Raw genomic sequence first — 13,125 nt, 5'->3', positions numbered from 1 at the left:
TGAGTTCATGGATATTTATTCAAATGGTATGGAGAGGAATCTAGGTGACCTGATTTGACAAATAAACTACTTCACCACATGGTAGAAAAGTCATTAGCTTTAGCTTTTGCTCCACACGCTGTGTAATGCATCAAATAGAGAGCCAGTTTGGCTTCAAGTGTTTTCACAAACAACAGGTAGAGCTCATTCTCGTTATGGACCTTGACTCCTCTTCCAATTTCATTTGTTGCCCTCTATTTAGAGTCCCCACCCACGCTTGCTGGGGAGGTCTGTTAAATCCCCTTTACTGCAGTCCATTTCATAGCATATTCCACCTGGACATGAAGGAGATCTGATAAGGGCCGGCAGCAGCTCGAGTGAGCACATTACTCTTTCAGCTCGGGGCTCACACTTTTGTTTCTTATGCCTGAGGTGTTTGCACTGCAGCAACCATAATAGCAAATTTAAACTAGTTGAGAACATGCTCAGACGAAACTGTTTGGCATGCAAGACTTTGCGCGTGGCGTTCAGTCAACAGCTTGGGCCAGATTTGCTGGACCCAGCCGGGGAGCTTTTACAGTGACTGCATTATTCAATATGGCGACGAGCTTGCCTTTGATAAGACTGTGGCGTGACCATGCACGGTTTGGTAAGAAGGAGCGCAAGTGAGGAGTGTGACTACTCCAGTAATGCCTGACTTTGAAACGAGTGAACCCTGCCTTCGGTACTCGTTCAGAGCCCTAACCATATTCTGTCTTTGGCTTATAGGGAAGTGCCAAAGTGCCAAAGCACCTAGAAGGGGGGCTACACCATAGGAAGAAGGAAAAGTAGAGGGGAACTTAGCGAGGAGAGGAAAACAACAACAACAATAGCAACAACAACGCAAACAACTGGTGATATGCAAAAAGGATTCAGTTGAGTAGGTAAATATTTGATTTTCGTATAGCACCCAGAAGGAAACATGCTAAATACTGCATAGGGAACACAAAGCCTTAGGAAAACCTCCACCAGTCCCCATTATGTCACCCTGTGATCTCTCTCTCTCTCTTCCACAAACACACACACACACACACACACACACACACACACACACACACTCTTTGTCTCTCATATACCACATACATAAAGCTCACACACGCAAAGCAGTTGTACATGCACACATAAATAAATGTGTACAAACAGACACATATACAGTAAACCCACATTCTGTGCTGCTGTTTTCTTGCGTTAGGACTTTGTGGGGACTACTGAAGCTTGTGCAGCTATAGGAACATGCCACTGATCAATGTGCCTAAGCTCAGTGGGACTGCAAAGTGAAGTAAACATCTTAAAGGTATTCTTTCACTTACCCAACATAAACTTAAAATCAGTTATGGTGATGGGTGCATATTCTGAACCAACTTAGATGACAGTTGCCGCTTGTTGTTCTCTTACGTGATCATATCGCCAGTAACATTTATAAAAACACAAGTGCATTAACCATAAAACTTCTGGGGAAACCGAGCATGCCTGAGCTGACCCAAAAGTTTTAGAGTTAACTCAAGGCCTTTTTATTTGGCTTTTCTCCACCATGCTTCAAATGATGACCACAAGCAACCACACGCAGCAAATAAAACCGTTCTATCATGAGTTACATTTTATTTATCACAGGTATTTGTTGCATAGTGAAGTCACTTAGTCTTATTTTCACATGGACTTAGAACAGGTATACAGTACTGTCATATTCGGTTTACTGAGACAAATTCCTTCCTTTGTCTTCTGTAGAGCATTTACAGTAACCGTAACACAGCATTTTAAAGCTGTTTATGGGGGAATATAAGAGCAATGCTTTTCAAGAGCAGTGTTTCAGCCTCTAGTGCCAGATCTCAGACTTTGGATCCTTTTCAGATTCAATGACAACATATGATGCCGCCATATGATATTACCATATGCTAACAGAGCATATGATATTGATGTTGGCATCAACAGTGTGATATATTCCATTTCATTATGTGAGATACTGAAATGTTTGAAAACCCTAGAAGTTACTACACACTTCCCTCAGCAGCTATTTATGGACATAAAGGGCAATTTAGTGAGGTTTGGGAAAGAGCTGTCTCATATCATGGCTCCGTTTAAGGAAGAGGGGTCTCCATGTAGCAATAACCTAGATTTAGAAAAAAACTCTTGGGCCACATCAGCAGTATGCTTCCCTCTCTCAACCAAAGCCATGTCCACTTACTGAAGCATTATTGATCTATTGTCCTTAAGATTAAGATTTTGCCTTTTCAATTGGGAAGGAAATATTTCCAATAGGATTAGAACGTGATGACTATTGACTTGAAACATGGGTGCATTTCAGTATTCACAGGGAACGTGACCAAGGACATTTGAAGCAGGGTGTGGAAACGTCCAAACGGAAAACCGAATACAAACTGGAGACACTGGGGACGACAAGGGATGAGGGGGAGGTTTGCCGTTCACACCAGGAAATGCCAAAACACTCTCATTCACACCTACACTCACATATTCCCATTCTCTCTGTGCCTTGCAAACTCACGCACACTGCCTTGAAACGGCTGATTTCACATCTTTGCACGCGTGATTTGTGCTTTGGAGCTTTGGCTGCTGAGCAGTATAGGCAGCAGGCTTGTCAGCAGGAAAAGCAGGAGAAAGCGGTGGAATCACTTAACATCCTCCGCTGCCCTGGCCAAAAAGACTCACCTTGCTTTCTGTATCTCTTTCAGACTGGGTCAGAGGACTAATCTCTTTTATTTAAAACAAAGGGATTCCACCCATTGCCATACTGGGCAGATGAGGCGATGTCCTGAAGACTTTGTCTTTTTGCATTCTGCACCTTAGTGTGAACATTGTAAGAGTGTCATTGTAGCATTTGAGTACTTTTGTTTTTCCACTCTCAGTCAAAGGCAGTAAAGCTAAACTGAAGTAAGTGAGCAGATGCTTTGAGCTTCAAATGTAAGTAACAGTAAGTAATGGGTCAAGGGAAGATGCTTTTAGGTATTGATTAGACTGTTAATGGAATGAGGTAAAAATGTTGGGTTATGTCTAGTATGCATGTGTAAGTAGCTGAGATTGGCAGAACTGGCATGTTACCTGGCTATGACAAACAGCACACAACTGACACCCAAGTAAGCCAGCAGAATATACATCCAGATGTCGGGGGAGAGAGGGTTGAGGAAGGAGAACACCCCCGGGTTGGTACCGTTGGGCTTGCGGTACAGAATACTTATCCCCAGCGTCATGAAGGGCTTGGAGAAGTCGATGACCTTCTCCCGCACGTAGGTGATGGCCAGTGGAGCCACTGCAAGATCAGCTTTCTGTCAATACAAAAGGCACGGGGGGAAGAGTGATGGGCAGTCCATCAGGGGCGGCCGAAGCATTTAGAGGCAATCAAATTAAGAAAACAGGACCTTTACACACCAAAGACTGTCCCACAGCACTTAGGTTTAAATTTAAACCCCCCCTTCCCCCACTTTCTCTTCTCTTCCTTTCTCTCTGAGAGCTTGATTTAGTTGCTACTGGCTCAGCAGTTAGTAAAGCAGTTAATGGCAGAAGGGTTTCTCATGGCTAAGAAACACATTCTCCCATGTTAGAATTATAGCATTCTAATTGGCTAACTAATGGCCTACAGCTTAAAGCAGGGGTTGCAACTTTTTCTGCTCTTTCACTGATCGACAAAGGATTTTAAAATAAAAGAATCCTCATGTGTTCTATATTTATTAATATATTAATACAGTTCAGTAACATTTATACATGTTTAGTTCAAACTTGGAGATCACTGTTAAACGGTAGTGAGCATCATGTGAAACACTCTCTCCATCATTTAAGATGATCTTAATGCTACAAAGCTGTTGAGAAACAAAATTGGTGTCAGCCAGCTGCTCTGTATCTGATCACCCTTACTTTCTGCATTAGATTCACCGGTGTTTCACCATGTGTTACTTGGAAAGAAGCTGTCACTGCTGACAAAGAGGATTATGTTTGACATGATTCTAATAGCAGAGAGCTTGCAACATGCAGCAAAAGCTGACTATGCTTCCCACACAGGGCATTGCTAAAAGAGTTTTTTTGGAAGTGTAGTGATCCAGTTTCTGGCTGGAGCTTATGCTTGTGAAATTTAGTTCTGCATTATGTTAATTAATCTTTGCACACAGACTATGAGTAGACTATGTGTATTCTCTGAACCGACATACCCCAGAAACTACCTCAATACCACATGGGGAAAGTGAATCTAAGACATTTTTGATTTTTTTTTTTGCAAATGCATTAAAAATAAAAACCTAAGTCTTGCATGGACATAAGTATTCAGACTCCTTGTTATGACACGGGGCCTCCCATTTCTCTTGATCATTTTTGAGATGTTTTGACACCTTGACTGGAGTACACCTGTGGTAAATTCAGTTGACCGGACATAATTGGAAAAGAAACATACTTCTCTATATGAGGTCTCACAGCTGACAATGTATATCAGAGCAAAACCAAGCCATGAGGAGGAAACAACTGCCTGTAGAACTCAGACAGGATTGTGTGGAGGCACAGATCTGGAGAAGGCTACAGAAATGTTGCAGCAAGAGTGCACAGTGGCCTCCACAATTCTCAAATGGAAAAAGTTTACAACAACCAGAACTCTTCCAAGAGCTGGCCACCCCACCAAACTAAGTAATCAGGGGGGGAAGGGCCTTGGTAATAGAGGTGACCAAGAACCCAATGGTCACTCTGGCTGATCCTGTGTGCAGATGGGAGAACCATCTGCACCATTCCACCTCCAAGACTTTCTGAAACCAAAACATTTTGCCTTTAATTCTAAGCATCATGTCTGGAGGCAACCAGGCACTGCTCATCACCAGCCCACCACTATCCCTACATTGAAGCATGGTGGTGTCAGAATCATGTTGTGAGAATGTTTTTTCAGCGGCTGAGACAGGGTTGAGAGCATGATGAATGGAGCAAAGTACAGAAATATTCTTAATGAAAACCTGATCCAGAGTGCTTGGGACCTTAGACTGGCCCGAAGTTCCACCTTCCATCAAGACAATGACCCTAAGCACACAGCCAAGACAACACAGGAGTGACTTAGGGCCAACTCTGTGAATGTCCTTGAGGGGCCCATCCTGAGCCCTGACATAAACCCAATCTAAAATTTCTGGAGAGACCTGAAGATTACTATCCATTGACAGCTCCCATCCACCCTGACAGAGCTTTAGAGGATCTGCAGAAAAGAATGTCAGAAATCTTTAAATCCAGATGTGCAAACCTTGATGCATTATATCCAAGAAGACTGGAGGCTGTAATGGTTGCCAAAGGTGCTTCAACTAAGTACTGAGTTAAGTGTCTGAATACTTATGTCAATGCAAGATTATTTTTTTTTCCCCTTTTCAATAAATTTGCACATTTCACTTTGTATTGATTGTATTGATTGCAGAATGGTGGGGGACATTGCTTCTTTTTAGCTCAGAGCCTCTTTTGGTGGTCATTCTTTACAGAAAACAGAAACAACTACCTTAATCAACTGTGAATCTTTTTTAAAGGCTTTCAAATATTTAATTATCATCCATTACAATTAACCCAGGACAACTGATGCACTGCTTTTGATCTTCCTGCCTTTTTGTTAATTTAGTGTATGTACTGTGCTAAAAAAAAGAAAGATGAAAGTCTAAGACCTTGATATCCACGTCTGACATGGAGGGTTATTACATTTCCAACCGTTCTCTGCCTGTTAATGTGAGACACCCGCTGCAAGGTCAGCTTGATCATTCCTCAAAGAAATATCCTTTTTGACCCAGCCAGGCTGCCATACATCACCCCAGATTGAATGAGTTTCAGCTGCCTAAATCACAAGCCCAGCTCACTTGGCTCCATTCCTCAATGTGACATTTAATATTCATGTCAGTCCATGTACTATTTAGATCATTATATTTTTAGCCAAAATAAAGCCTTGCAGCTGGAATTATTAGATTGTCTGTAATTATTCTCTGAGGGGGTAAATTAATGCAGAGTGTGAGCAGGTGCTGTCTTGCTACCTCTTTTTTCTTTTTTTGTTCAGTCCTTTGACAGGATATTTTTATCTCCTTCACTTCAATGCATTTTTGCTTCTCTGCAAACTGCAGACTCCAGACTGCTCTGAAAGCTTGTCCGGGCCAATTAGAATCTGTCCCGCACTCGTCTGGGGAGCGGAAGCACGCAGACGGAGGGACTTTAGCGGCCCTGTACACATCTTGCCAGGCAGTGCCCATGCTCCTTTGAGTCTAATCGTACGGATTGTTTTTCACAACCACACAATCAGTTCATGATCAATAGTAGGGGTGTCCAAAAGACATGTCTGATACGTTGTGGGGACAGCATACGGGGCTGTTGTTCGCCGGTAATGGGGTCAGGTATTGAATATTGGGTGTGCAAAGACTGTTCTTTTTCTGGCTGTGTGCAGCTCATTTTTATCTGGGTCTTATTTTGTCAAGCTTAACAAGGGTGGCTAGGGCAATGTGTGAGCTAGTGAGTGTGTGTAATAAGCTCTATGGGGGGAAAAATGTATCCTGTTTGCAGCCAGCGAGTGCTGGAGGTTCTCACATTACTACATCCTCAGCTCCTTTCCTTGTATAACATGGGTATACAAACACAAGCATATACACACACTGGAGTTTGTTTTAATACCACATCAGAACGTACAGTACTGTGAACAAAAGTCTTAGACATCTGATGTGTAATGCTAATTTTCTAGGCATCAAGTGTTTATTTGTCCAAAAAAAAAAAAAACTTGCATCAGAACAAATTCTCTCATCTTTCCTAAGCTCTCCTTGAGGAAGGTCAATGTTTACGGTAACTAGTGGTGAGCGATATGGTAAATATGTTATTATGATGTTTAAAGACAACTTCACTAAATACAATATTTATCGCTATATTGCAGACTTGCAGACAAAATGCATCAGTAGGAAGAGATTCTCAAAAACTGCAAATACTCTTCGAATGCTAAATTCAGTGATTTATATTCAAAATCTGCTGTACTTTGTCCAGTTAAACAGCAGTAATTACGCTCTGTTATGAAATGTGCAGTTTGTCAGTGTTCTTTAAGCATTGAAGATATCCATGATACGCTTGTTTGCTTGCTTGAAACACAGTAACTAAATTTATCATGATTTTGATCAAATATCGTCATACTGTTCACCCTGAACAGTAAGCATCCAGTACCTAGTTTATCTAACCAATCGTTCCTCAAAGTAAAAGGTACTGAGCTGCTTGTGGAACTGAACAAATCCATACAGTGAGTGGAGTTCTCAGGTTTGTTTCAACTGCTCTATAAATGTCTTTTCATTTGGGAATGTATCTACTTTGAAGGCCAATCTCTTTAGAAATGCATTTGCCAATTGAATAAGATACTCTAGAGCATTGTGTGAAATTCATAATGGATTTTATGATTTTATGATTAATGGACCAATAGAAATGGTATTTTAAATTACTTTAAAAGTGAAGACCAAACATGATTGATAAACACCAGCATGCTACAGTTTTGCACCAAGTAAAAAAGGCAGTGGTCAACCTAGTTATTTTGTGTGATACCAGCAGTCTAACAACAACGTGATCGATAAGTGACTAGTGTGTATTGATCAGAGAGCAGAACTCACATGGTCCATCAGCTCACGGACCAGACCGTTCCACTGGCCCGTGCTTTCCTCCTGGGCGCCGTACTTGCCGTCCTCCACCAGCCGCACCTCGTAGACGAAGCCCAGGATGCTGGCCAGCTCGCGCAGCAGGTCGATGCAGTAACCCTCGAAACGATCATTACCGTGCAGAGGCTTGTCCGACTTCTTGAACATCACGTAGGGCTCCTCCTGCGGAGGCACACACAGCTCTGAGCTCGCTTCATCCCGCCAGGGCCAGAATCTGAGAGAGAGGAGGCTGATGTGTGTGATAGGCCTTTGAGGTCTGCTTGCATGGACTCACGTTGGCACAGAGGGTGTACGAAGCCCCACTGCTACTAAGAGGATTGACACACTCGCACACACACACACGCACACACACTCACAGACACACACATATACACTTTCTCTGTAGCAGACAAGGCAAGGAGGGAGTGATGCGTAGCCATAATAAGAGGTAATCCGCCCTATATCTCCTGCTCTGTGCTCCTCACAGCCGGGGCCAAGCGCGGCGGCTGTGGACCGCTTGCTCTGTCCACTGTCTGCAGATGCCTCCAAAATAAGATAAGATGTGCTGATACTGGCTGAGTGGCACAGGATACAGCTGACTCGCATTGTTAGGAACCAGCAGCTAGTGAGATTACTGATGTATACACACACACACACACACACACACACACACACAGATATACACACATTCTCCCCACCTTCCTCTCTCTCAGTTTTAATAAGATTTAACCTATTAAACACAATTTGAAATAAAAACAGGTGGCAAAAAAACTGAATATATGAGTGCAGAATCATAATGGATGATGATATGTCAAAAATATGATACTTCACAATAAAGTTAAGTCATTAACATCCTACTAAGCTCGATGCAATGCATGCAAATGCTGAGCATGCCTATTTGACCTAATTTTTAGATCAAGATGGCAACAGAAAAGGTTTAAGACACAAGTGTTTCACACAAGCACTTTTACCCAGATATTTACCCATCATTAAAAGGAATAGGGGTAAAGCTTGAACCCCAGCCAGAGCGGAAATCCCAGTAAAGACAACCCTGTAATTTACCTGCACGAGACCTAGTTCAATTCCCGGGTAATTACCAGAAGCACTCATGTGTAGCCAGAAGCTGATAGATTACCAGGAAAACACAATGATGTCTTGAATACAGCGGCACAGCGGAACATTTCTGTGACCATTTAGTTTAACTGTTTTTTAGGTTAGTTTAGGGAGTAAAAACACCACAGGAATGGCGGAAATCTACCCTCCTTAAAGCTGTGTCTGATTCGGCACAGAATTGGCACAGCATGGCCAGCTAAACTACACAGTGCTGGGACATTTTTGTTTTTGTGACAGAATTGTGGGAGCAGTGTGTTTTGTACATGATGCAGAAATAAAGGAGCTGTTTGCTGATCATTTTAAGGACTTCATGTCCTGTTTAACTGTATGTTCATGACAAGTATAAGCCTGTGCATCCCTGTAAAACACAGTTTAAGGGCTGTATTGGTGAATGATGCAAAGACTGGACATTAGTCCACCTTGGCATTGACATTTTTAATTTATGCTATCAAAGAGCTTTTATTCCTTGTAACTCTGTGTGTGAAATGTTGTGTCTCTATATTAAGCTGCTAGCGAACTAGAGATAAATGGAGAGGGATGATCCCCCTACAACTGGCTCTAAGCAGATTGAGAATGTCCAGGTAAGATGTAATAAGACTGTCAGGAAGGACAGTCCATCTACAAGTACATATTTTTACTTGGTTCCAAAAACCTTTTATGGTCTAAAGAACCATCACTCGATTTATTTAAACGTTCACATATCTCTAATACAAACGTTGGGCCTTATTTACTGACCTTATTTAAGCGCACTTATGTAGCTTTCACAAAGACTCTGACATTTGCCAGTGTTTTCCTATTTGGAATTTGTTCAATTCATGAGGACAATGGGATTCATCATCGTATGAGCATAGATGTGAACACTTCCGTGCTTTAAAAACACCATCATTCTGATGTTGAGGTTTAGTTAGAAAACATTTCAGAAAATTCTGAAGATGCTGGTTAATGAGACACAGTGCCCTAAATGGAACCCAAAGATGTTATATGGAATCACTCAAACAGATCTTTGTAGCACCTTTATTTTTAAGAGTGTAGGGTTTCAGGGCTGATGAAATACAGTGAGAGGTTACTGTGACCCTGTCATGCTTGGGAGAGGGGGTTGTTGATATGGTTTATTTATTTTCTTCCCTCTTAATGTAAAGCACTTTGAATGACCTCTGTGTATGAGATGCACTATACAAATAAACCTGCCTTTTGCCTTGCCTGGCAGCAAGCATTTACAGTTTTTACAGACCCTGTTCAAAAGCTGTGAGTTTAATTCACAAAGGCCTTTCTAATTAGCTAATGAGTTGAATGAGGTGTGTTTAATGAGGATTGCTCTCCACCACCATAATCAAATCACCAGTTGAGGGGATAAAGAAAGGTGTTCCATGCATCCAGTACGGTTCCAGAGACTGTATAATCTATGCCAAAGCACACTGCTGTTGTTCTGGCAGCTTGTGCTTGTCCAACATCTTAATACAACACAATGTTTTTCCTTTTATTTTGTCCCCATCTGTAAGCTACACACCCAAAAATAAATAGTGAATAGTGAATGTCCATTTCAGTTCATGTTCCTCTTTAGCATGATCAGTTGTGAGCTATGAATAAGAAGGCTGCATGAATCACAGTGCTTTGGGTTGTGTCAGGCATTTTCCAGTGAGAGTGCAAGCATTTAGGTTACACTATCAGTGGCCTGTGCAAAGAAGCGCTTCTCCACCAGTGAGATGCTCCAGGGATGTGTGTCGTGCCAGTGGAACACATCCAAAGAGAGATAAGCCTTCATCCGCCCCCAGCTCCACCCACCTTCTGCATATTCACTGCTGAAATCCACCAATAGTGAGCAGCCCTTCCTAAGTACAACTCCAGCCTGAATTTAGTGCATATAAAAAGATTTCTCATAATATCTCTATTCTTGAGTAGCGATTCAGTTCACCAGATTGTTGTAGAATACGACAGATAAGTTGTCTGACCAGATTTTTCCAAAGTGCCATAACATCACAGCAGAATGATCTCATTCTGTCTAATAAGAAACACATTCTCACAACTCTTTTTTTTTTGTTTTCAAATGCCTCAATTTCTAAACACCAAATTTCCTTTTGTGAGTGAAAGGTCACACTGTGCAGGTGTACGTTTTTATCATGTAATTGAGCAAGGTGGAAATTTAATCATTGTTGTTTACAATTTGCCTAATTTTGGATAGCAACAATAGCGTGGCATTTTGCACTGAAGCTCAATGTTATGTAGTGACTCGAAACAAAATGTGCTACATTGTTGATAATGTCAGTAGCGAGGAGGAGGCAGGTTGCAAGTGCACACAAGCTTTATTACAAGGAACCCAAGACTCAAAGCCATTCTTATAGATGAGCCAGTGGTCAAATACATACTTGAGAAGACCTCAGAAGGACTACAATGACTGTGGTAGAGCACAGTGACCTTAAACCATACAACTCAAACAAAGAAGACTTGAAAAGAAACCACCATTACATAACCAAATAAAACACAACATAAAGGCTGCATATGGCCAGGTAAGGCTTGCAGAGGCCTGTGAGTGAAGTGACCAATCAAAACAAACAGAAGAGCATATGGCCAGTCCAAATAGAAAGACAAATGTCCCGTAACTAGGATTGTGTCCTAAATGCAGGCTACACACTAATACTATAAGATAAATACTATAAACTAATTTTAATAGTGTGGGTTACTCTTAATAGTTTGAGGCATTGGTGTCTCAGCGGTTCAAGATTTGGGCTATTGCCTGCCACTGTTGGGCTTTTGAGCAAGGCTCTTAACCCTCCCTGCTCCCCAGGCGCCTCAGCAATAGCTGCCCACTGCTCCGGGCATGTGTGCTCACTGTCACTGTATGTGTTTGCTGACAAGAGTGCATATGTGTGTTCACTGCACAGATGGGTTAAGGGCAGAAGCCAACACAAGTTGGCAGTTTTTTTTTTAATATATACTTTAGTTTGAGCTCCTGGAAAAGCTCTACAGTAGGCCTTACACACTAGACGAATGTACTACCACTATCCTCCTAAAATGTTTGTAATATCACTCAGGAATTCATTTAGGAATTTGGTTTAGATATTTGGAGTATATGGAGAAAACCAAGTAAAAAATATATGAAAATGAATATATGAAATACACCTATAGAAACTGTACTACCCAATTTTATCTGGTTTCCTTTCATAAAATAGAAAAAAATCCATTTATCATTTTTGTTTCCCTGCAAATCACTTACAATTGTTACAATTTAGTCATGATCCACAAAGTAGCAACTGCAGTAAAAGACATATTCTGTTTTTTTAATAATTTCTCTGATTTGACTTACTTTTACTTACTTACTTATGTTAATTATATCACTTATTATTATTTTTTTAAATGTTTTATAGCCCTGGCATTTACTAGTGTTTGTTTTTGTTAATTTTACAGCCTCTCTAAATTGTATTATCATTGTCAGCTTCTCGAAAGTACAATTTTAGTTGAGAGTTCGATGTGTACCCCTTTTTCTTTTACAGCACTATGAGAAGCACTTATTTTGAAATAAAAGTATGTATAAAATGTGCTAGACAAATAAAGATATTAATATGATTCTTATTAATTGAACTTTACTAATATCATATATTAGTTATTGTATCAACATGACATTACATAGTGGAGTTCATTACAGGCTCATGTAATTGATTTCAGCTTAACCAATGAAAGGCAGTCCAACAAAATTGATTTGTCACCATGTGCTGTTGCTATATCAGGGACCTCTCAATAAAACTGGCAGTGGTGGAAGCCTTTAGCTTTTAAAGGGGGAGTTCTGTGAAGGGAAAGAACCCACCTGGGTGCTTTTAAGGTGCTTTTCGGAACTGCTTTTTGTTTACAGATGCTAGCTTCCTTCCTTAAGACACTTTATCTTTAATATAGCTGCAGATATGATTTTGGTTGTCCTAAAGCACGGCCAAATAACCCCATTGTGCGCTGCGTGTCAGCAAACTCTGTTTGCACATGTGTGTATTGCTATGGTAACACAGCTGCAGTCGAGTGTGTCTCTTGCGGCAGATCCTGAGAGAGACACACAGCAGCAATAACACACTATGGTCGAAGGTTTTTTAAACACACACATACGTACACACACACACACACACATCATATTATGACTCATCTCCAGAGCTGAATAGTGGGTTTACCCTGAGTCGGGATGCTGTTTTTGTCCATCTCGCTATTGTACGTCAGTGCTGGAGTTATAGAAAAGCAAGACTAGATATGAGCCTCCTATTCATGATTTCAATTGCAGAGGTTGAAGAGAGTCAAATTCAGGAGGCCTACCTGTCAGTGCAATAGAATGAGCAGTGGGGGAAACATTCTCATTCATGGCATTCAGCACGGCACGCAGTGTTCAAACGTGAAGGACACTTCACCACGCAGTTCAGGC

The 13,125-nt window shown here is 41.3% G+C and overlaps 1 protein-coding gene across 2 annotated transcripts in view; it reads right to left on the bottom strand.

Moving 5' to 3' along the window:
* The window catches only part of grik2 (glutamate receptor, ionotropic, kainate 2), a 158,737-nt gene that overhangs the window by 40,495 nt on the left and 105,117 nt on the right, over positions 1-13,125 (bottom strand). For both annotated transcript variants that reach the window (XM_072679718.1, XM_072679719.1), the window contains exons 10-11: positions 7,596-7,802; positions 3,073-3,296 (exon numbers count right to left, since the gene is read on the bottom strand). In XM_072679718.1, the coding sequence (XP_072535819.1) occupies positions 3,073-3,296; positions 7,596-7,802 (431 nt within the window). The remainder of the gene's footprint in view (positions 1-3,072; positions 3,297-7,595; positions 7,803-13,125) is intronic.

The sequence above is a fragment of the Salminus brasiliensis genome, chromosome 5, assembly GCF_030463535.1.
Source record: "Salminus brasiliensis chromosome 5, fSalBra1.hap2, whole genome shotgun sequence".
Lineage (NCBI taxonomy): Eukaryota > Metazoa > Chordata > Actinopteri > Characiformes > Bryconidae > Salminus > Salminus brasiliensis.
The sequence above is the reverse complement of the archived record's forward strand: the minus strand, read 5'-3'. Positions and strand labels throughout refer to the sequence as shown.